We start from the raw sequence: 25,452 nt of genomic DNA on the forward strand, positions 1-25,452 counted from the left end.
CAAGGTCTCAGGTGTGAATGGGGAGCAGGTGTGTTAAATTTTGGTGTTATCGCTCTCATGCTCTCATACTGGTCACTGGAAGTTCAACATGGCAAAGAACTCTGAGGAACTGAAAAAAATGAATTGTTCTACATAAAGATGGCCTAGGCTTTAAGAAGATTGCCAAGACCCTGAAACTGAGCTGCAGCCCGGTGGCCAAGACCATATAATGGTTTAACAGGCCAGGTTCCACTCAGAACACGCCTCGCTATGGTCGACCAAAGAAGTTGAGTGCACATGCTCTGTGTCATATCCAGAGGTTGGCTTTGGGAAATGGACGTATGAGTGCTCCCAGCATTGCTGCAGAGGTCGAAGGGGTTGGAGGTCAGCCTGTCAGTGCTCAGACCATACACTGCACACTGCATCAAATTGGTCTGCATGACTGCTGTCCCACAAAGATGCTTCTTCTAAAGATGATGCACAAAGCCTACAAACAGTTTGCTGGAGACAAGCAGACTAAGCACATGGATTACTGGAATAATGTCCTGTGGTCTGATGGGACCAAGATAAACTTATTTGGTTCAGATGGTGTCAAGCGTGTGTGGCGGCAACCACTTGAAGAGTACAAAGACAAGTGTATCTTGCCTACAGTCAAAAATGGTGGTGGGAGTGTCTTGGTCTGGGGCTGCATGAGTGCTGATGACACTGGGGAGCTACAGTTCATTGAGGGAACCATGAATGCCAAGATTTACTGTGACACACTGAAGCAGAGTATGATCCCCTCCCCTCGGAGACTGGGCTGCAGGGCAGTATTCCATTATAACAACCTCAAACACTCCTCCAAGGCGACGACTGCCTTGCTAAAGAAGCTGAGGGTAAAGGTGATGGACTGGCCTAGCATGTCTCCAGACCTAAACCCTATTGAGCATCTGTGGGGCATCCTCAAACGGAAGGTGGAGTGGTGCAAGGTTTTTAGCATCCACTAGCTCTGTGATGTCATGGAGGCGTGGAAAAGGACTCCAGTGGCAACCTGTGAAGCTCTGGTGAACTCCATGCCCACGAGGGATAAGGCAGTGTTGAAATATAATGGTGGCCATGCCACACAAAATATTGACACTTTTCTCCCAATTTGGACATTTTCACTTAGTGGTGTACTCCGCTTTGTTGCCAGCGGTTTAGACATTAATGGCTGTGTGAGTTATTTTGAGGGGACAGCAAATTGACACTGTTGTACAAGCTGTACACTCACTACTTTTACATTGTAGCAAAGTTTCATTTAGACACATTAAGATGTAATAAAATATTTACAAAAATGTGAGGGGTGTACTCTCTTTTGTAAGATACTCTATATACTGTCGCATGCACTACAATTCCCCCCCCCCTTTTTTTTTTCCATTGGTGCTTGTTCTTCACTTAGTAACTACAGGCTGATGTTTCTGTTCTTCACTATAATACAGATAGCCAACCATGAACGGAATGCAATATGATTTTTTTTTAATTGGGTTTAGTGGCACTTTTAATCTTAAATTGTATCCGATAACAAAAAATGTCATGATTCTGCCTGCGATTTGAAAGCACCGATGTGTGAATGACAAATAGCGGGACTCGCATTTGAGATAAAATTAATTTCAATGACCCCTTAAATCGCAGTGCGGGTCTGTCGCGATTTTTTGCGGCAGACCCGCACAGCGATTTTTAGGTGCCATTCAAATTAATGGAATCTCAAATGCGAGTCACACGATTTGTCATTAAAGTGGATGTAAACCCCCCATACACCCAGTGAAGTGAACAGCCTCAGATGATGCACAAAGATTAACCAAATCTCCCTACATAGGTTTTATATGTATATCTGCTGTGTTCATTTATATACTGTTTAGAAAGTTCAGATCGTGTTAGGAGATTTTCTCTTCCTGGTTAACACAGAGTGTGATGTCTGGGCATATAGCCAACATTGCTGATTGGATGAATGGCACACACCCCCTCTCATCATAGGCAGAGGCTCTGAGGTGTTTTGTAATAGGAGTTGCTCTCTGCTACTCTATTTTAGCAACCTCTTTTGACAAAAGATTCAGGCTGCTTTTGTCTAAAACGTCAAATATATCAGTTCTCAGGCTGATAGTTCAGAAGAGAGCTATAAGACTTGGCTCATTGAAAAGAGATAACAAAATACTGCAGATATGTGCCCAGCTCAAATTTCATGAATCGGGTTTACATCCACTTTAACACATCGGCACTTTCAAATCGTGTGCAGAATAGTGGCACATCTGCCCGCGATTCAAAACGCTGAAGTGTGAATGCAGCCTTACAGTCGCTCCATAGAATGAGAGAAAAGTGAGAAGAAGCCCTGTCAGAGAATATTGTGAATGTGGTATAGCCATGCCCCAAAAGGTCATAAGCGGTTTCAAAATATGTGGAAGGTTGGGAGAAGCGAAGTAGGGATAAAGCAACTTCCTATCTCCAGCATGCAGAAAATATACTGTAGCTGTCTGCAGAGAAGGTGGTTGCACAAATTTCGAGTTTCTGTTAACTTGTTTTTTACCTAAGAGGTTAACAATTAATTAGTTTATATATAGTACCATCGTCCTGAAGAATGTTGAATAGGGCTTACGGGACCCCAATACCCGAAAGACCAAAGAGGAAACGGGGGGGGGGGGGGGGGCAGTAGGACTATTGCGGTACAAGATTGAGTACGTAAACTCACACAGAGTGGGTAGAATAAAAGTTTACAAATTTATTGACATAGTATCAAACAAGATAAGACATCAAAACAACATAAACAATAAAAATTACAAGGTATCGTGATAAACCATACAAGTCAGTTCAACCTACATAAAGACATTATATTACAATAAATAAACATTGGGGGATTATGGCCGTGCTTCTTATCTAAAAATGAAAAGCATGCTTCTTCACGGTCACTTAACGTGTTCGTTTTGCGGTTACGTGAGGCACTGCATGCATTGGTCTTTATTCTTACAGTAGAGAAGTCATTAATTATAACTTTTTGTGAATTGGGACATTTAAACTTGCTTTTTTAATTCCAATCTAAATTTAGTCCGAGTTGGAGTCGGTGCATTGTTTGCCGACTCCAGGTACCCAAAATCTACTCCGACTCCGACTCCACAGCACTGCTTCCACCTTGGTTAGTTAAGGCTGCTGCCTACAGTGACCTGGTCATTCTCGGTCATTTGAACCCCTTCTGCTCTGAGGTCACTTTGTAAGCACCCATGGTCTTTGACTGCTGTGTATACACCGTTCCAAAGATGCTGCTTGCAGGACTATTTTTATTTTTTTAACGTCCTGCCTGCGCAGCACTTCAGTGTGAAAGCACTTGGGTTTTCACACTGGGTCTGCAGGGGAGGCATTTTTCAGGTGCTTTACAGGCGCTTTTTCGTTGCTACAGCTCAACAGCCTCTGCTCCTGGACGCACAGGCTGTGTTGGTTTTTTTTTTGCCCCATAAACGATTATGCCTCTGAAAATTTGTGTGCATGGATACATAGTCTAACATGAAGGGGGTGTTTAGAGGCAGTAAAAAATAAATGTCAGACACCCCTAATAGCAGCTGTAAAAACATCCTGTGTGCATGAGCCCTTATACTTTGACAGCATAGCTCAGTTTTCAGGTAGACTTGGCATGTATAAGCCCTTCCACTTGTGTTTTCAGAATTTTGCATACATATGATGTACGTTGCTGCTCATTTCTAATTTTTCCTTTTTTGTGTGTATCTTAGAACCAATTCAGATTCAGCACTGCATCAAAGTACAATGAATCCCAGTCAACAAGAGGCTTTCAGTGGAAGTTCTCAGGATCTTCAGCAGAAACGAGGTACTCAAAACACTATTGTAGTTTTGTAATTAGTCCCAAATGTGTTTGTAATAAAAAATAATTAAAACATGCATGACAAATGAAGATGCCAGTTACCTTGCTATTATACTGATTTGTTGGTTCAATTAAGTCACAGAGCCAGAACTTGTACGAATTAAAAGAAATCCAGAGAAAAGTCAGTCTTTTAATGACCTATATTTTGGTTAAAGCTGAACACCAAATTCAGAGATAAAATGCATATTCACACTATGGGGGTTATTTAAGAAAGGCAAGTCCGCTTTGCACTACAAGTGCAAAGTGTACTTGGAAGTGCAGTTGCTGTAGATCTGAGGGGGACATGCAAGGCAAATGAAAAACATAATTTTAGCTTGCACATGATTGGATAAAATCAGCAGAGCTTCCCCTCATTTCAGATCTACCCCTCAAATTTAGGGAGGGGGCGAGCGCGCTGACTAACCCCCAGCCAGAACGACTCGGATGATGGGGGAAAGCTTACTGAGGAGGAACAGGAAGTGAGAAATTCAGACAAAAAAAAAAAAAACCTTTAGAAGGGAAATCGAAGGAAAGGGAAAGTGAACCAACAATGCACTAGCTTAACCACTTAAGGACTGCCTCCTGCACATTTACGTCGGCAGAATGGCACGGCTGGGCACATGCACGTACAGGTACGACGTGCTAGTGCCCAGCCGTGGGTCGCGTGCCCGCGAATCGGTCGCCGCTGGAGTCACGAGATCGGTCCCCGGAGCTGAAGAACGGGGAGAGCTGTGTGTAAACACAGCTTCCCCGTTCTTGACTGTGGCGGCGTCATCGATCGTGTGATCCCTTTTATAGGGATACACAATCGATGACGTCACACCTACAGCCACACCCCCCTACACATATTAGGTCATAACCCCTTCAGCGCCCCCTTGTGGTTAACTCCCAAACTGCAATTGTCATTTTCACAGTAAACAATGCATTTTAAATGCATTTTTTGCTGTAAAAATGACAATGGTCCCAAAAATGTGTCAAAATTGTCCGTAGTGTCCCCCATAATGTCGCAGTCACAAAAAAAAACTCTGATCGCCATCATTAGTAGTAAAAAATATTTTTTTTATAAAAATGCAATAAAACTATCCCCTATTTTGTAAACGCTATAAGTTTTGCGCAAACCAACCGATAAACGCTTAATGCGATTTTTTTTTTTTTTTTTTTTAATAACCAAAAATAGAAGAATACGTATCGGCCTAAACTGAGGGAAAAAAAAGTTTTTTTTATATATTTTTGGGGAATATTTATTATAGCAAAAGGTAAAAAATATTGCATTTTCTTCAAAATTGGCGCTCTATTTTTTTTTTTTTTTTTTATAGCACAAAAAATAACTGCAGAGGTGATCAAATACCACCAAAAGAAAGCTCTATTTGTGGGAAAAAAAGGACGCCAATTTTGTTTGGGAGCCACGTCGCACGACCGCGCAATTGTCTGTTAAAGCGACGCAGTGCCGAATGGCAAAACCTGGCCGGGTTCTTTTAACTGCCTAAAGGTCCGGGTCTTAAGTGGTTAAAGGAACCTATTTAGAAAATAAAAAACAGACCTTTACAACCCCTTTAAATCCACCCTGGTGGTACTTATTGATTTAACATAGGCAGTAGTAAGCAGATGTATGTTCCAATAATCATTATCTCGTGGGTTGGGTGAATCCCTGGAGTCTGTTACTACTGGGCAGATTTGTACAGTTTTACTGCTGCAGGGTGACCTGTGATGTTATCATTAGGCTTCTCTGCTCAGGGGAGAGTGTAGACAAAGGGTTACATCAAATATTTTGTAATTTTTCTGTAACTAGAAGAGTCAGGGATGTGGATCTCTTCAAGAACTGTTGGTGAAGGCAGCCTGTGCGTCCGCATATTTCTGTATCTTGATTGAGGCTTTTGTATTCTAACTTTTAAGACTTCCCCTTTTTCCTTCGTCGTCCTGTTTATAAGTCTTGTTTTGAAAATGTACAAATTGTCATATTGTGGACCTAGAATTTGCATAACTGTATAGAGTTTGTGCATAACACTATGTATTGTAAGTTACATTTTAAAAGACACATTTCCCAAACTAAAATTCAGTATTGAAAATGAATGCATGTAGTAAACCAGTGGTTCTCATTCATGTCCTCAAGTACCCCCAACAGGCCATTTTTTGAGAATTTCTCTTGGATAAAATAGCTGTGTAAAATACCAAACCATTGACTCTGATTAAAAGCACCTGTGCAAGATAAAGGAAAACCTGCCAACATTGCCTGTTGGAGGTACTTGAGGACAGGGTTAAGAACCTCCTGTAGTAAACAATGCTTTTTACTTTGGACTTCCGAGGATTGCTTTAATGTTTCTGTCCACCGCACAGCTTAAAGTGGAAGTAAACCCTCCTATTGTTTTCAGCCAAGGAAGCTGCCATCTTGGCCTCTGTTTAATCTGCAACAGCCACGATGCTGCACATGTGATCAGTTATGACACCAGCCATTGGATGGTTTGACAGTTTGGTTGAGAGCACAAGCAAATGTGACATCTAGCATTTCCGGCATGCCGGGAATGTTAACTGTTTTTTTAAACTATCAAATAGATGGGTTTACTTCCGCTTTAAAGGAAATCGAGAACCTGTCATCAGGTGCAGTTCTGCATGAAAAGTCTTTGAACGAAGTTGCCCATGTAAGACTTGCATGGTGCATACTGTTTAATAGGGCTTGATGACAAAATCTATTTTGAATTGGTCTACTTACTAGTTCCTAAATCATGTAAGAATGCAGGCTGGGTATATATTTTTACCTATTGTAACATGGTGTCCATGGGCATAGGGAAAGTAAAAATCATGTGACAAGGATTTGTCTTCTGCCCAGAATTTGTGTGGGCTTTCATGAGATCTACAGTGCCTTGCAAAAGTATTCACCCCCTTGGCTTTTTACCTATTTTGTTACATTACAGCCTTTAGTTCAATGTTTTTTTTATCTGAATTATATGTGATGGATCAGAACACAAGAGTCTAAGTTGGTGAAGTAAAATTAGAAAAATACATACATAAAACAATTTTTCAGAAATAAAAAACTGATAATTGTCATTTGCATATATATTCACCCCCTTTGTTATGAAGCCCATAAAAAGCTCTGGTGCAACCAATTACCTTCAGAAGTCACATAATTAGTGAAATGTCCACCTGTGTGCAATCTAAGTGTCACATGATCTGTCATTACATATACACACACCTAAGCAAGAGAGGCACCACTAACCAAACACTGCCATGAAGACCAAGGAACTCTCCAAACAAGTAAAGGACAATGTTGTTAAGTACAAGTCGGGGTATAAAAAATATCCAAATCTTTGATCCCTAGGAGCACCATCAAATCTATCATAACCAAATGGAAAGAACATGGCACAACAGCAAAGCTGCCAAGAGACGCACACTAAAACTCCTCGACCGGGCAAGGAGGGCATTAATCAGACAGGCAGCACAGAGACCTAAGGTAACCCTGGTGGAGCTGCAGAGTTCCACAGCAGAGACTGGAGTATCTGTACATAGGGCGACAATAAGCCGTACGCTCCATATAGTTGGGCTTTATGGCAGAGTGGCCAAAACAAAGCCATTTTCTTTCAGCAAAAAACAAAATGCCACATTTTGAGTTGGCGAAAAGGTATGTGGGAGACTCCCAAAATGTATGGAGGCAACTTTTTGGCCATCAAAGAAAACTCTGGCGCAAATCCAACCCAACACATCAAATGACCCAAAAGAACGCCATCCCCACAGTGAAACATGGTGGTGACAGCATCATGCTGTGGGGATGTTTTTCAGCAGTCGGGACTGGGAAACTGGCCAGAGTTGAGGGAAAGATGGATGGTGCAAAATACAGGGCTATTCTTGAGCAAAACCTGTTCCATCTGTGTGTGATTTGAGACTAGGACGGAGGTTCACCGTCCAGCAGGACAATGACCCCAAACACACTGCTAAAGCAACACTTTAGGGGAAACATGTAAATGTGTTGAAATGGCCTAGTCAAAGCCCAGACCTCAATCCAATAGAAAATCTGTGGTCCGACTTGGATTGCTGTTCACAAGCGCAAACCATCCAATTTTAAGGAGCTGGAGCAGTTTTGCAAGGAGGAATGGGCAACAATCCCAGTGGTAAGATGTGGCAAGCTCATAGAGACTTATCCAAAGCGACTTGGAGCTGTGATAGCGGCAGAAGGTGGCTCAACAAAGTATTGACTTTAAAGGGGGGGTGAATAGGTATGCACATTGACCTTTTCTGTTTTGTCCTATTGTTTGCTTCACAATAAGAAAATAATCTTCAAAGTTGTGGGCATGTTCTGTAAATTAAATGATGTAAATCCTCAAACAATCCATGTTAATTCCATGTTGTGAGGCAACAAAACTCAAAAAATGCCCAGGGGGTGAATACTTTTGCAAGGCACTGTAAATGCATGGAATTGCATCTACCCAACCTGAAGGTAAACTTGGTAGATTTTCTGACAAGTAGTTCATTGTGAATTGAAGTTCTGTGTAGAAAATATACAACAGTTCTCAGGCACAGAGGAAATGCTGGGCTGTTCTAAACCTGTCCTAAAGTGACACAAACAGACGTGCTTATTGGCCAAATAATCCATTCCCTACTTAATGGCCTTGTAAACTCTATTTAATAAAATTTTCTACTGTGTTTTTTTGCCAATGTCCTTCATGAGCCCCAAAATCTCCCCCTTTTCCACTTCTGTGTGGTACTTGCAGTTCATGGTACGTGTGGTCGTGTGCACTGCTCTATACATACTACACATCTCATAGTCCCAATGTTCCTAGTCCATGTTGGGATAGAGCAAGAGGGTGGCTACATTCCTACCTACAATGGGACCATGGAAAGTGAATGTAGCCACCCTATAATAGGAGGTTGAATGACGGCAGCAAAAAAAGGTATTTGGAGCAGGCTGAGAGCAATAGAGGGTACTTCTTTGAGTTAAGAATGCATAATTAAAATTAATTACTTTTTTTAACCCAAGTTTAGTGGTATGTTTTGGAGCTTTTCCCTTTTCAGATCAGCCTGGTATTTAGACATAGCAAGGGTATAGTCAAAAGCCCAAATGCCTGGACCCTATAGCTGCTAGCAGTGTTTGTTTATTTATATATATATATATATATATATATATATATATACATACACACACACACACACACACACACACACACACACACACACACACCTCAAAATTTCAAGTCCTGAGCTACTAGCCAGGCCTTAAGTGTTACTCGCCACCAGTGGAACTTCCGCTCATCTGATTCCTCCCCCCCTTCGGTACCACAATTGGCACCTTTCGGGGGGGGGGGACGACAGGATACCTGTCTTTCACAGGTATCCTTTCCAACTTCCGGGAGCCTCAGCCGTGGGTATTGGCATCACAGCTGGGGCTCCTTCCTCCTCCCCCTGTCACTGGGCCAGTAGGAGAGAGGAGCAGAGCCTCGAGCATGTGCAGTAGGGTTCCTGGCGTGAAGCCAAAAGGCTACACTGCGGAGTTCCCTCACTCGCAATGGCATCGGCAGCACCTGACAGATGATGGAAACATAAGCTGCGGGTGTCAACATCGCTGGACTCCAGGACAGGTAAGGCTCCCATTATTAAAAGCCAGCAGCTGCAGTCTGTGTAGCTGCTGGTTTTATTTTTTTGGGAAGAACACCGCTTTAATGTCCCCCTCTCCTCCTACGTTGATGGCATTGAAATGTAACCCCTCCCATGACCCCCAATGTGGGGGGAGAGGGTTAACTTTCACTGACATTACCACAAATGCAGAAGGGGGTGGTGGGTTAAAATGTCACTGCCATAGAGACCAATGCAAGGTGGGGGGGGTTAACTTTCACTACCACTGACCTCCCTCCCACATCCCCAACCTGCATTGGTGGACATGGCAATGCTAACCCCTTCCTCAATTTCAGCCTGTTCAAGTGCCATTGCCCTAACGCTATGGTGCTGGACAGGGGGACGAAACAATCAGTTAACTGAGCTTACCTCAGCATACACTCGCTCCTGATAAGTTCACATCTCCTCTTTCAGGAGTGCAGGCAGGTGGACGGGTGGGCAGTCCAGGCAGATGGGCGGGATATCAGAAGATTGCTGCATCCCCATCCTGCCCACACAACAAGCAGCCAGAGCCTGAAACTGCCAATTACAAAGCTGGAGGGAGGGGGAGCAAAATCCTCCCTCCAGCCATCAGAGCCTGCACTGTGTGGTGCTCGGAATGATAGGAGTGAAGGCAGAGTCATTCCGATCATTCAGGCAGCTGGAGACTCAGACTCAGTGTCACTTATCCAGGTGCTGGTGCTCTGCATACTGCAGACGCCAGTCATGGAACACCACCCGAAAGATGCTCCTAAAGCGGATCTCCGCCAGGAAAAAAATATATTAAATGCCAGCAGTTACAAATACTGCAGCTGCTGACTTTAATCACTTGTCACTCTGCTGCCCCCACCGCCATCCTCAGTGAGGGAATCCGATAGTGAAGCGCTCCGGCTTCACTGCCTGGTTCCCTACGGCGCATGCGCGAGTCGCGTAGTGCTGTCCTGACTGGTCCCCGTTGTGTTCCTGGGAGCCGAGTGTTTCCCAGAACACAGCAGGCGGGGGCTGGAAGTGGCGAACTCCCCGCAGACAGGACTCCCGGAAGTGGGTGCAAATTCCTGTCTTTGATCTATCTGCACCCCCCTCCCACCTGAAAGGTGTCAAATGTGACACCGGAGGGGGGGGGTTCCACTATAGGGTGGAGCTCCGCTTTAACTAATTTGCCAGTTAGTTCTCCTAGTTTTCTATTGTCCAACATCCTGATTTCCTAAGACTGACCTTGATTGAGATAGGTGAGGGTCACTTCGTGAAGCTTCACAGCAGGGGAGGTAGCTGTACACAGTACATACTGAAAAGGTAGAATCTTGTTTTTATTTTCAGAAGGCAAACGACTCTTCTTGCTTGAAAATAGGCAGGGCGAGGACATCATTCATACTGTAGACGCCAGCACCTGCCCTATCCCAAACAAGCTGGCATCAAAGTCCTGTACCAGTCCAGATTCTACCACCTCATCTGCCAGGGAAAGCTTTAGAGCCCAGGCCATGGTTGTGGGTGGGTGGGCCTAGTACATCTAGTGTCCGGTGATAAGATGTGGATCTCGGTCGGAGTGTTGATGAGGGAATCTGGGTAGCTGCACATTGACACAGGCGGACATGCCAGGGCAAGGATGTCTGGGCGGGAGATGGTCCGTGGAAGCTCCGGGTGTTTAGGAGGTCATAGTGGTTGCGGCGGCAGCAGCTGAGGGAGTCCTCACAGGCAACGCTCCGCCACTGGCTCTCGGCAGCCGCCCTCCCAGCGCACCCAGAGACACATGTAGAGTGGCGGACGGGCTGACAGCTGCTGTCTCCGGGCATGGCTCCCTCCGGTCACAGGTGTCACTCTCCACTCGCCCCCAGCAAATTTTCACTCGCTAAACGCGAGCAGGCGAGTGAAAATTTTGAGGGCTGTGTGTGTGTGTGTGTGTGTATATATGTATGTGTGTGTGGGTGTGTGTGTGTGTGTGTGTGTATATGTGTATATATATATATATATATATATATATATATATATATATATATATAATACATACAAACACTTCCCGCCGGGCAATAGTTCACTTATCCTGACTGGTTGTCATATGATGTCCAGCAGGATAACAGCCGCATGGGGGTGGGGGCGCGCATCGCGGCGATCGGTATTGCGGTGTGTCATTCTGACGGAGGCTCTTTACTACGTGATCAGCCATGTTCAATCAGACGCCAGTAGAGGAGAGCCGATCGGCTGCTCTCCTGACAAGGGGGGGGGGTCCGTGCTGATTGTTTATCAGAGCAGCCCCCCTCAGATGCCACCCATGAGTGCCCATCAGTGCAGCCCCCCTCAGATGCCACCCATGAGTGCCCATCAGTGCGGCATATCGGTGCCACCCATCAGTGCCGCATATCAGTGGCCGCTAATTGGTGCCGCCTTATTAGTGCCCATCAGTGAAGGAGAAAATGTACTTATTTACAACATATTATAACAGAAACAAAAGCAAAACTTTTCTTTTTTCCCCCAAATGTCCTGTCCTTTTTTAATTTGTTTAGCAAAAAATTAAAAACCGCAGAGGTGATCAAATACTACCAAAAGAAAGCTCTATTTGGGTACAGTGTAACATGACCCCACAATTTGTCATTTAAACAGCGACAGCACAGAAAGCTGAAAATTGGCTTGGGCAGGAAGGGGGTGTAAGTGCCTGGTATTGAGGTGGTTAAAAAGCTTTTCTCAATAAGTTAAATCTGTCAAATGAAAGGATGACTTAATTTGTGCTTCTTTTTCTTTAACAATAAAGTCTTGTTGCTGGCTGTTCCTGGAATGGAGGATAGTTCTTCTGAAGCGGAGAAACCTCTTAATAAACAAGGATGGGATACAAAAAAGGTACTTTGTTTTTTTTTGTGCCACCTCCCCCCATGCTAGTGTACGTAAGTCATGTGTACGCATATGTAAACTGTGTTCGCACCACACGCGAGTGATTGCCGGAAACGTTGGTGAGAGCAGACCACCTCTGTAACTCTAAACCGTTAACCTGTAAAGGCGTTCAAAACTTCACCTTTGGAGATTTTTATGTACCGTAGTTAGTCGCCATTACACTAGCATGCACAATTTTAAAGCGTAACATGATGGCTATCTATTTACTTGGCATTAACATCATCTTTCACATTTTAACAAAAGAAATCGGGGTGTATTTTTATTACATTTTTTTCAATTAAAAAGAAAAAAAAATTATATCGAATATTTTTTCCAAAAATGTGTGACAAAACAAATTGCAACGATCGCCATTTTATTCCCTAGGGTCTCTGATAAAAAAAATATGTGTGTGGGGTTTCTAAGTAATTTTATAGCAAAAATTACTGATTTAAACTTGTAAAAGAAAAGTGCCAAAAAAAGCCTGGTCGACAAGTGGTTCATTTAGCAGGCATTTTTTCCAAGAGCTGTTTATATTTCTCTTTCGTTCATGGACGGACTCGGCTCCAAATCTTCACAGTAGGGTTATGTTCCGTCTATCAGGAGAGGACTAGGCAGACATGTCAAATAGTTAAAAAAAAAAAATGTAATACCGCAAAGTCGAAGAGCACCGCCCAGGGGGCAGGCCCTCTGGTCATAACCCCTTACTCTGTAATTAGCCGCTCAGCTTTTTTTTTTCTGCCTAGCATAGAAGGACATGGCTCCCTGGGGGCCCATTGGTCCTAGGAGAACCTTTTTTTTTTTTTTTTTTTTTGATCCTGAGATCTACTATCAACTGCTGGCCGGGTGACAGGCTAGATAATATAGATCCTTGTCTCCCCAGTCCGTCCATCGTGCGTGAGCAGACCTTTAGCTGCGTGCGGGGTTGGCCTACAACATACCCCATTGCTCCAAGGGTGGCCGGAGAGCTACATGCTCTGGGGCTCACTTATGACCGGGCTACTGCAGTTTGTGTCACGGTGGGCCGTGGTCGACAGCCCCCCCTATACTAGTACGTCGGTGGGTCTGTCAGGAACGCTTCCAGCGGTCCCTGTGGGATGGGTAAGTAGGTTCCTCCTGCTCTGGCAGGATGGAGCAGCTGGGCATTCCTGGGGTGGTCGTTTAGGGGGTCTCTCGCCCTCCCTTTTCTCTCCCCCCGTCCTTCCTTCCTGTGCGATGCTGGGCCTGCTGTTTTCCGGGGTCTCTGGGAGGGCTCCGGGTCCTGTACTGGGGGCTGTGTGGCATGGCCTTAAGTATGTCTGCGATGCAGCTTTGCATACAGCTCCCTTGCTCTCCAGAGCCTCGGTATCTTCGGTGGTACTACGTTGCCTAATTTGGCTAAAATGCTCTTCCTGTGCCACTGCCAGAAAGGTTTCAGGGGTTTTACTCCAATCTGTTTGTAGTCCCGAAAAAGGACGGGGTCCGTCCAATCCTTCATCTCAAGGCCCTTAAAGGGTTTGTAAAGAATTCTTTTTTTTTTTTAATCTTAATAGCTTCCTTTACCTTAATGCAGTGCTGTTTTCATGTCTTCATTGTTCGTTTTTGCTCTCAAGTTGCTGTAATTCTTCTCTGATCTCCACACTTCCTGGTTGTCTGTTTCCTGATAACCACAGTACTGGGAGCTTTCTCTCTGTGGTCACTAATCAAGGAGGTGTGATTACTGTGTGTCTAAAACCCCACAGCACCAATCCGTTTCGTTTTCCAAACCATCACTGCCCTGTATTGGCTCTGTACATCACAGAAGCAGGTAACAACATGCAAAAACGAAACTAGAAACTGCAGGTACATTATAGGATTGATTTTTATCTATTTTTAATCATTTTTTAAAGGAATCCGTTAACTATTATGTCTCTCTACCCTGTAAACAGTCATTTCAGCAAAAAAGCTCTAACACCTTTGTGAGGGTACGAAAATTCAGGATGGAATTAATTCGCTCAGTGGTTGCTGCACTTCATCCGGGGGATTTTCTGGCATCCTTAGACATCACGCATACTTGCATGTTTCCATATATTCCAAGCACCAGAAATTTCTGCGATTTGCAGTAGGGGACAGCCACTACCAATTCGTGGCTCTCCCTTTCGGTCTGGCATCGGCACCAAGGGTTTTCACCTAGGTGCTCGCTCCGATTCTGGCCTTGCTGAGACATCGAGGAATCGCTATCGTGGGCTACTTGGACGACCTCCTGCTCAGAGCCGCTTCGGGCTCCGACTTAGAGGAGGATATGGCGATCACCAGTCGGACTCTTCAGGAGTTCGGTTGGGTACTGAACCTACAAAAGTCGGTGTTGGTGCTGACTCAGCGCTTGGAGTATCCTCGGAGGCGAGTGTTTACCTCCCCTTGGAGAAGTTGCAAACTCTTCGGTCAGAGGTGAAGCTCCTGGCATCTCGCAGGTGGTCGACACTACGCTTCTGCATGCGAGTCCTGTGGCTCATGGTGGCCACCTTCAAGGTGGTAGCACATGCTCAATTCCACACTCGTCTTGCAGAAGGAAATCCTGTCCAAATAAGACAAGTCTCCGTTGTCCCTGGATTGTCAAATCCGGGTGAGTCAACTAGTCAGGGCTTCCCTGGTATGGTGGCTGACGTCTCTGGACCTTCAGTCCGGGAAGTGGTGCTATGCCTGCAGCCTTCTTTTCTTCCAAAAGTTGTTTCGGCCTTTCATCTTAATGAGGACATAGTGCTTCCATGCCTGTGTCCTCGGCCTTCGCATCCAAAAGAGGTTGCTCTACATTCCTTGGATGTTGTCCGAGCTCTGCGAGTATATCTCTCTCTTCTACGGCTCCGTTCCGGAGGTCAGACTCACTGTATCAGTGACTGGTCCAAAGAAGGGTCTGGCGGTCTCGACGGGCACCATTTCTCGGTGGATCAGACAGATCGTGGTTCAGGCCTATGCCCTACAGGGCGGGCACCTCCCTTTCCTGTCACGGCGCATTCAACCAGAGCGATGGGTGCTTCCTGGGCCTTCCGACATCAAGCGTCCGTCTCGCAGGTGTGTAAGGCGGCGACCTGGTAGTCCGTTCACACCTTCACAAAATTTTACAAGGTTGATGTACATGCATCTGCAGATGCTTGCTTCGCCGCAAAGTTTTGCAGGCGGATGTTTAAGGTTGCTACTCCTCCGTTGAGGAGCACTGTTTGTTTTTGGGTGGAAGTTGGTTTGCTTACTGTGCCCACCCCTTGTTTTTTGACACTGCTTGGGGACGTCCCTACAGATTATTTGGAGCTGTGTCTGTCCATTAACAAATGAGAAAATAGGATTTTTGTACTCGCCGCAAAATCCATTACTCCGAAGTTAATGGACGGACACAGCACCCACCCCTCCTTTTTTAAGTTTTTTGTACGGCTTTTAGACGAACTGAGCTGCAGAGTGAGGGTTATTACCAGAGGGTGGTGCTGTTCGGCTTTGCTGTATTGCATGTTTTTTAACCATTTAACATGTCTGCCTAGTCCTCTCCTGATGGATGGAACATAACCCTACTGTCAAGATTATTTGGAGCTGTGTCCGTCCATGAACTTCAGAGAAAAGGATTTTACGATGAGTACAAAAATCCTATTTAACAAATTAAAATTGAATTAATCAATGTGTCTTCCATTTGTCTAGACTGGATCTTCGAGGCCCAAGTCTTGTGAAGTACCTGGTATAAAGTAAGTTACTTTTTTCCTAGTTTCTTCGTTAAACAGTGCAGTTTGATTTACCTTGATTTTTAAGCAGTTTTGTTTACCTATTGTAATAGAGACTAGGTAATAAGAGAAATCCGTACCAAGATTGCATCTAAAAAAAATGTTTTTCTTTTAGGATGAGGGCAACTTTTGGGGGGGGGGGACATTTCCATCATTTGCTTTCTTTTTAGGATGTTGAAAGCCCTTACAAGACTTGCAGATTAACAGCCTATGAGCGGTAGCATAAAAGGATACCATTTATTTATTTATTGGAAGCCTAAGGGACAAGATTATGAGAGATTTCTCAAGCCCCGGAAATAAGTTTCATGACTGACTTTGAAGCTAGCTGAAAGCTTGTGTGGGTGGTGCACTTCTGAAGTAAAAAACTGAAAACTGGTGGAATATTTGAATACTGAGTATTTTGTCATGCTTTTTGGCTGCATATCCTGCACCCTCGGCAAGATAATAACCTAGTTTTAAGAGAATCTAATGTATAAATTTATAAATTTTTATTGTAATCAAGTGTGCATAACTTTACATCGGTGCCCATTAAGCTTGTAATACACTTGTGAAATGGCTTTCTAGAGATATCAAATTTGAAAAACGTGAAAATACATCTAAATCTGCATTCTTGCCTATTAAAGCTTGTGCTTGTATCTAAAAAAAATATTGTTTGGCTTCAACCTAAATGGGTACCTCACTTTGTAAAAACAGAATGATGTGCATTATTATTGAAACTGCATAGGATATCCGTAATAGGCAAGTTTTATGGATGGACCACTCTTGAGATGATTAGAATTTGCACATTTATTTGTGGTCGATATGCAAGAGATCTTGGCTTGGCAATTACATATTTTTTGGTATGGTTAGGGCATGCTAAAGCACCTGACAGATCACCACCTTCACAGAATGGCAGAAATAAGTGTCTATTTGGAAAATGATGCCAGTCACCACTTCAGAAGAGCAGTGCCAATAACCAGCTTCCATTAGTGCACTTTATCCTAACATTTTGGCTACCTTCTATAATTTTTCTTGCAGTGTGTCACTTAAAACGGATCTTTACCCATAACTTGATAAAAAATAATGTTCTTTAGCAAGAAATGTACATTCTACGTTAATTATGCAGTGTATTTCTGGATTTTAAACTGTATAGGCACTTATTTTTAATGTTTTTCCATAGCTAAACTTAACCACTTCAGCCCCGGAAGGATTTACCCCCTTAATGATCAGGCCATTTTTTGCAGTACTGCACTGCGTCGCTTTAACTGACAATTGCGCAAGTGTGCAACTTTGTACCCAAACAAAATTGATCTTTTTTTTTTTTTTTTTTTTTTTTCCCCCCTACAAAAAAAGCATATATTGATTTGTTTCCACAAAAGTTATAGCATCTACAAACTATGGGGTTTGTGGACTTTAAATTTTTTCTTAATTGTTTTTACTAGTAATGGCAGCGATCTGCGAGATTTTTAGCGGGACTGCGACATTGGCGGTGGACAAATGTGACGCCAAGTGACACTTTTTGAGGACCAGTGACACTATTTTGGCAATCAATAATACAAAAAACAATGTATGAATGACACTGGCAGGGAATGGGGTTAACACTAGGTGGGGGGGGGCGCGATCAAGGGGTTGACTGTGTTCCCTGGGTGAGTTCTTACTGATTGGGGGATGGGCTTACTGGGACAACACAAAGGTCGCTGTTCCTGATTACTAGGAACAGGAGATCCGTGTTGTCTCCTGTCAGAACGGAAATCCACCTTGTTTACATAGGCAGATCCCCCTTCTGCCTCTGTGGAGCAATAGTGTCCGCCGGACTCGTGGGTGCGCCTCCAGTATCTAATACACAAAACTACGTACAGGTACACCGCAGTAGGGCCGACCTGCATGTCAAATGTTCCACCCATTTTTCCCACTGCTTTCTCTAACTGTGACAGAAGTACAGGGAGAAGTTCCCTATGCTAGTTGTCAGAAAACAAAGCTCTGTGTATGAATGAACTACGACATCCTTTGCGGCTATCTGCTTCTAGTTTTCATGGATTCTTCCTGTCAGAATGTATTTGCTTCCTCATGCGAGGTACAAGCAAGCAGATAAACTGACAGGTCTGCAGGAGACTGGCATGGTATCTGCTGATTGCTGGGACAATGCCTTACAGGCTCCTGCAATAAATACATGCACATTTTTTTTACCTGCAAAAAAATGTACTATTATTTTTAAAGTGAACTTCTTGTCTTTTTTTTTACTAAAGTTCCACTTTAGGCCCCTTTCACACGGCTGTGATTTTGACGCAATTTCAGGGAATGCCTTTGTAAACTTGAGGTCTATGGACCTCAACTTGCATCAAAGTGACTCCAGATCTGGAGTTTGCCGGTACAAATAAACTAACTTACAAATTGCCAAAAGGCATAAATGCTCTGTTTCAGAGACTAAACAGCAGTTTTATAAACATTCAAGCATGCAGAGTGCAATCTTGAAACTGCTTTGTTGTTCATCACAAAAAATAAAAACAGAAACGTCCTTTAAAAATTGTCCCTCATTCACAGTATCTACCTGTTACTGGATAACTTGTAGTGGATAATAATCTTGTATCTGTACTGTTTTACTTTATAAATCAAAAAATTTTTGGGAAAAAAATGGCCCCCAGTTTAGATTTTACTGTATGTGGTTGAATTTTTGTGAAACTAGTTTAGTCCATTATAGTCTGTTAAAGAGGGTATTTACACCTTTTGGCATATATAGAAATTGGTCCCTTTACTGTTATAATTTATAACAAACTAGAAAAACGTGTGCTATCTGTTTAATGTTGTTCAGCATTAGGGATCCAGTGTCGAAAAGCTGTTAAGGGTTTACTGCTATTTTATTTTTTGTCATCGTCATGAAGTTATAGCTGGTTTTCAAGAATTCTGTATGCATCTCTCACTACAACCTTGGGACTAGATAAATTCTGATGTTTTTATATGGTGTATGGCTTCATGAACTAGGCTTGCAGCTTTGACATTGGAATCCTGTGTACACTAGTTTGGGTGGACTGCACTGTTCTCCGTAATATTGGAACAATAGCATGGTTGCATTCTGCCCTGGAGTTTTTAATGACGAACATTTATTCATGTGTATAATATAAATATGCCTTATCTATAGCTACAGCATCTTTATGTTTTAAGCTGTTGTAAAGTACACATTTACATATTGTATCTTTTTTGTGATTTTGTTTTAAGCATTTACCCTTCAAATGACCAGGAGAACACTTCAAGCCTCATCCCTGCTGCACACAACACAGGAGGTTCATTGCCTGACCTAACAAATATCCACTTCCCATCTCCACTACCAATTCCGTTGGATCCTGAGGAGTCTACATTCCCAGCTCTGACAAACTCTAACAGTACAGGCAATCTAACATCAAATTTAACTCACTATACCACTGCCAGTCCAGGTAAGCATAATTCTATATATAGGTCTGACCTGTTTTGCATTTTACATTTCACATAAATTGCATATCTTTATTTTACAGTACAGGACACAGAACTTGTATTCGTAGACCATGGGTTACATGCAGACTACCTTTAGGTGACTGGACACTGACAAAAACGATGCTATTGCTGTCCCTAGGGGGACACTTATATAACCCTTACAACATAGACTTGTTTTTATTAAAAAAAAATATTTTAGCTTGTGTCCTTTAGGTCAATGTTTCTCAACTTCGGTCCGCAAGTACCCCCAACAGGTCATGTTTTCAGGCTCTCTATTAATTTGCACAGGTGATTTGATCAGTTTCACTACTTTAGTAATTACCACAGCCGTTTCATCTGAGGGAAATCCTAAAAAAACTTGACCTATTGGGGGTACTTGAGGACTGGAGTTGAGATGCATTGCTTTAGGTAATGGACCATTTCTCCTTTTTTGACGTGTTTTTTTTTTTTTTTTTCACCCCTTTTTTAGCATCTGACACTTTTTTTAAAATCTGACGGCTTATTTCTATGGACTATCTTGCAGTTTTCGTATTGGAAACCCTTGGTGTCCATCTTGGAGACCAGACCCATACACCTCTAGATTGAGCCAGCCTGTAATATTTTCTTTGTGAACAGGATCTTGTGTTAGGTAGGGGTGCGCGTCTTCACTGGTCTTACAATTCGATTACGATTATCTGGTATTCGATTCCGCGATGCATCACTATTACTGACGAGCTCCCAATTCCGCTTGGGCCAACTAGGTGGCCCTTCCTTCCTGCAATCTTGGACACATCACAGGTCCCAGAAGATTGCCTGGCTATGCGGTGTCCCGCAGTGAGACATGCACACCCGGCTTTGAAGCTGCAAGCTGTCACAGCCAGATGCCCACAGTAGTATTGCCAGCGCAGTGGACAGAATGGAGGGTTTGGGTGTCCACGTCACTGGATTGTGGGACAGGCGAGTGCCTTTTTTTATTAAGTCAGAAGATACACTTTTTTTGTAGCTGCTGACTTTTAATAAACACATTTACTGGAACTCTGCTTTGAATTAAAGCCATAAGCTTTCACGGCCAGGTGCCACTGCCCTCAGTAGATATGATAGAGGAGAGGAGGGGGAAAGGAGCGGCCTCATCGATGGCCCGTGGGACATTTAAGTGTTGGTTTAATAATAGTCAGCAGCTAAACTTTTTTTGTAGCGGCTGACTTTTAAAAAACAAAAAAACGGGTGGAACTCTGCTTTAAGTACTGCACTGATCCGGTGCACTACAGGGTACAGGAATTCACGCACACGGTTGCTGGGTGGTCAGGAGGGATTAGAATCCACAACTGACAAACTTGTGAAGTACTGTCTATGTGCTGATATTTCTCTGGGCTCCCCCGTTTGCACCATTCAGCACAAAGGAGTTAACACAGTGGAATGTGAAAACGGGAGGCAGCCGGGGAACTGTAAGCACAGAGCATATGTAGGTGGTGTAAGCATACTGCTGTTAAAATACCAGTTTTGTAATAAATGCAGTTATAATCTATTAAGTGGCCACCGCTGTATGTGCTTTTTAAAATATATGCAGCTTCATACCTGCATTTCTTAGTCTGTGTATAATTGTATATGCAGTTCATGTGACTGCCCAGTCTGGCCCACCTCTCTCCTCTCTCGTCTCTCCTGCCGTCAGTGGGAGTTCTCAGCCCCGCCCACTGACTGTAGCCATCAGATCAGAAGAGAGATGGGCGGAGCTGATGTCAGAGACGTGAGAGGAGAGAGGCGGGCCGGACCGGACTGTCACATGAATGGCATATACAGTTATACACAGACTAAAAAATGCAGGTATGAAGCTGCATATATTTTAAAAAGCTCAATGGATTATAACTGCATTTATTACAAAACGGGTATTGTGACAGACCCGCTCGGAACGCTCTCCCAGGAGGGGAGGGGCAAGTCGGGATGACGTCACCCGACATCGATTTTTCGGGTCGCATGCATCGATTCCACCCGAATCGCGATGCAACGATTAAATTCTGCACCCCTAGTGTTGGGACCTTGGCGCCTCAGGGTACCATGTAGGATCATGGTCAATTCCTATGGCACCAAAGCCCTTTGTGGGCATGCCCACTGTGATGGGTGAATTTTTGAACCCTTCGGGAATCTACAGCGTAGATGAGGAAAGATCGGGTTTTCAATGCATCTGTGTTATCTCCAGACTCTGAGGACCCCTTCAGGGTTAATCCCAAGGTGGGGGAATGCACACACTGTAGTGGAAAATGCCTAGAAGTTTGCGGCCCTGCATTTTATGAGCCATAACTTATGGCTTCTCTGCAAATTTTTCCACTTTTAAAACACTGATGCAGTGCAGACTTGTTTTTGTCTAGCAGCACCTGATTCTGCACTGCCAAAACAAGCTCCTATGGGCAGTAATATGTGCCACCTAAGTACAAAAAAAAAGAACTATCCATGCACAAATTGAATATGCGCTATATGGGTATAGGTCTAATCCTGAAAGGAAATTCACTCATCTTAAGCATTTTACTGTGTTTTTGTTTTTTGTTTCTGTAGAAACTAAATAAATGGACTTTACTAGTAATTGACACTGCTATTTCAAGCCTTTAATAAACACATTATAGATCCTGTTGAGGAGGATTCATGTTTTAAGGATAGGCAGTTAAAAGCCCTCCTTTTTCTCGTGTATAGCCAGCCTTTCAGATGGCACTTGTTGCCATATCTATTTGCCAGACTATTGGCTATTGGGCGAAACAAATAACATTAACCTGTCTTTGGGGACCTTGTTCTCTTGAAACATTTATAACTGATGCCTTTAATCTTATTGTTGTGTGGAGCAGGGGTAAGCAAGCCCCTGCACGGGTGCAACAAGTTCACTTGAAGCCTCTTTTGTCGGCACGTGACTCCCTCCCCATCAGGAGATCAGCGCAAGGAAGTGTCAGTGAAACATTGCTTCTGCCGCACTAATGCATTCCGATCTTTTAATTCCCCATGCCACAGCCACCCTGAGGGGGAGGCACTGTGCCCTCGCATATTGTACAGCATAGGAAACATAGTTTGGTTCTTTTATCTCCTTAACTTCTTTATCTTTGCTGTAGCTTTGATCGTCACTTGAAGTTCCATCCAGCTCTTGTGATAGGGAAGAGATTGGGTGCAGTTGTGCTAGAGTGGCAGACCCTGTTTACAGATGGAGGACTGTGATTGGCCACTGCTAAAGCCACTCAGTCCTGCTAGCCTCGCCCTCCCATCTTGAGGAAGATGACTCTCTTGGTTTCCACTACCAATCTCAGAAAAAAAGGGATTTCATTGTGATCGAGAAAACCACAATCGAGTGACAGTTTGTGGAATTACTATTGAGCTTCTGGGAACTTTGTTGAAATGGTTAGCTACCTGTTTTGTTATTTGCTGCTGTTCTTTTACCACGCTGGGCATTTTAATTTTGGGTAGCGAGGAGAGGTGGTAAACCTTTGCCACATCCTTGTCTATCAGTCATTTACCTTGCTGACTCTTTAAAATGACTTATTTGTCATATCTAACTTACAAGTATCTGAGCTGCATTAGAGAGGTGAATCAGCTGGCATTAGTGTGTCAGGCCGGTAGCTATGTCTCATCTCTTCTTCCCTGCACCTCATATCGCTCATATAACAGGTGAGAAAGGGGGTTCAGTGTTGGGACAGAAGAGCAGAGGGGTACAGTGATGGGGGCAGATGAACAGGGGGTTCAATATTGGAACAGATGAGAAGGTTCAGCGGTGGGGAAGACATGGGGGGGGTACATTGGTGGGCCAGATGAGCAGGGGGTTTCAGTGGTGTGACAGAAGAGGAGGAGGGGGATACAGAGGTGGGGCAGATGTGCAAGAGTTGGTGGTGGGGCAGATGAGAAAGGGGGTTATAGTTGTAGGACAGTGATGGGGTGAGTATAACCGCGCTTACCACAAGAGTGGGGGAATGGGGAAAGAGAAGGGGTACAGCTGCTGCACTGGATGGTGTATCAAACCAAGAGCAAATAAAGAATAAAGGGGTAGTGCTGCGCTGTGAATAGGGAATGGGGTAACGTGCAGAGGAAGTATGGAAAATCCTTATATATGGAAAAATATAGTCTGACTAGTAATCACAAAGAATAATGGTATACCATAGCAAGTGAATATCATCAAAATAAACGTGCTACAGTGCAGCCAATTGGCTAGCTGCCAAATGGTGAATTAGTACAAAATGACAGTGCAAGTGTCATAAAGTGAAATAAAATGGTACCAAATGTACTGATACACAATAGGGTGTACAACGTGCAAAATACAACACACAGCGGTGACTGTAATAACACTAGATTAAATGTCCATGGAGCAGATAGCTGTAAACATAACAGCAGGAGAAAATCCAAAATAAAAGTGCTGGTGTAAATGCCAAAGTGACGTGAAAAAGGGTTGATTTCCGGTGTTTTCTTCAGAGTAAGTGAGGATGTCCCCTTACCTTACTGCTGTAAGGTAACAGCGTAAAAACCCAGGTACACTTTTCTGGTCAAATCCACATACGGTATCATCCAAAGGGGCTGTAATTGGAAAGGTAGATCCCTCTCGGTAGTCACGTCCAAACAGTGACAGTGACTCGCACCCAGGGAGATAAAAGTGCCAATAGTGCAGTATCGTTTGAACAGACGAGCAGGCGGATAGGTGTTTTTGGACAGGTGAGAAGATGGGGGAGGGGGGGGGGGGGGTTTACAGTGATCTGAGGTGTGAAGGTGCCTCAGTGTGTGGGGACCGCCCAGTCATCTGCCGGCTCAGCAGGGATCAACAGAGTGATCTTGGCTGAGCAAGCGAATAAGAGGTACGGATCCTCGCGTACATGTGAAAGGGCCCTTTATAAAAATGTCCTTTTTTTTTTTTTTTTTTTAATTATATAAAACTGGCACACTCAATTTCCTTGAAAACCTTTTTCAGCACACTATTCTCAATGTTGCCCACTGCTCTAGAGACTGTAGTTTGCCAAGCCTATGGAATGTATCTGATCTCTTTCCACATGTGCAGGATTCTGTAGCTAAAAGCTTGGTCATGCCTCCCTTGTAGGAGGAATCGCTTAATAAATTCATCAAGGAAGTCACTGGGGGGAAAGGCACTCCTGCCCTATAAGAAAGAGCCTAAGTCTTATACACCTACACCTTCTACCGCTACTCGGTGAAAGGGGCCCCTTCACTCTCCCCAAGTCCAAATCCAGGGTTACCTTTTCTGGCACTCTTTGGATCTCCAAGTTCACCAATCCTGCCCAGAAGCCCTCCTCCCAATGAAGGGGGTGCCCCACTTCTTGGAGCAGGGGGACATGTATTGGAATTTGCGCCAGTTAGAATGTGAGATGTCCAAGACCTCTGGGTCCAGTCTGTCATTTCTAAGAGGTACAAAATAGAATCCATCCAATCTGCAAACGTCAGCTCACGAAAAGGAAGATTTACTGCCAACTTCAGTCACAAAGGGGTGGTTGTACCAGATCCTGCAGAAAAAAAGTTCAGATGGTTTTTGTTTAAACGTATTCACAGTCCCCAGACCAAATGGGTCAATCCACCCCTTTCTGGACTTAAAATCTCTAAACAGATTTATGTGTGTGCCAAAATGTCATTAATACCCAATAAGTTAAAATCAACATATGCCTCTCTGCAGGAGGAAGGCACTTCTAATCACTCAGAACTCCCTATATGCCTATCCCACCTCAGACCAACCTACTTCAGAGCATACATAAAGAGATGCTTCTCTCACTCAAACAAGATTTACAGACTGACATATGCAGAAACCTGTCCACATTAAAATCCCAAGTTGAACACCTAGAGGAAAGGATTGACATTGTAGAAAACAAATTGGGAGAATGTACTGCTGCATATAATACAATGGTGGATTGCTTCCAAGCACACAGTGATGACATCTTGTGGTTAAACAAAATTTTAGATCTGGGGAACTGATCTTAATTCTAAAAAGAAATTCTAAATACCCTGCTGCCAATGGAACTTTGACAGGGCCCATCACCTAGCTGAACTTAAATTCCTGTCAATACCACAAGATGTGATAAC

At 43.7% G+C, this 25,452-nt stretch overlaps 1 protein-coding gene across 2 annotated transcripts in view; it reads left to right on the top strand.

Annotated features, from left to right (window-relative positions):
* The window catches only part of CRTC1 (CREB regulated transcription coactivator 1), a 194,316-nt gene that overhangs the window by 85,027 nt on the left and 83,837 nt on the right, over positions 1–25,452 (top strand). For both annotated transcript variants that reach the window (XM_040322959.1, XM_040322969.1), the window contains exons 5-8: positions 3,711–3,805; positions 12,159–12,244; positions 15,911–15,954; positions 19,183–19,397. In XM_040322959.1, the coding sequence (XP_040178893.1) occupies positions 3,711–3,805; positions 12,159–12,244; positions 15,911–15,954; positions 19,183–19,397 (440 nt within the window). The remainder of the gene's footprint in view (positions 1–3,710; positions 3,806–12,158; positions 12,245–15,910; positions 15,955–19,182; positions 19,398–25,452) is intronic.

The sequence above is a fragment of the Rana temporaria genome, chromosome 1 (assembly GCF_905171775.1).
Source record: "Rana temporaria chromosome 1, aRanTem1.1, whole genome shotgun sequence".
Taxonomy (NCBI): domain Eukaryota; kingdom Metazoa; phylum Chordata; class Amphibia; order Anura; family Ranidae; genus Rana; species Rana temporaria.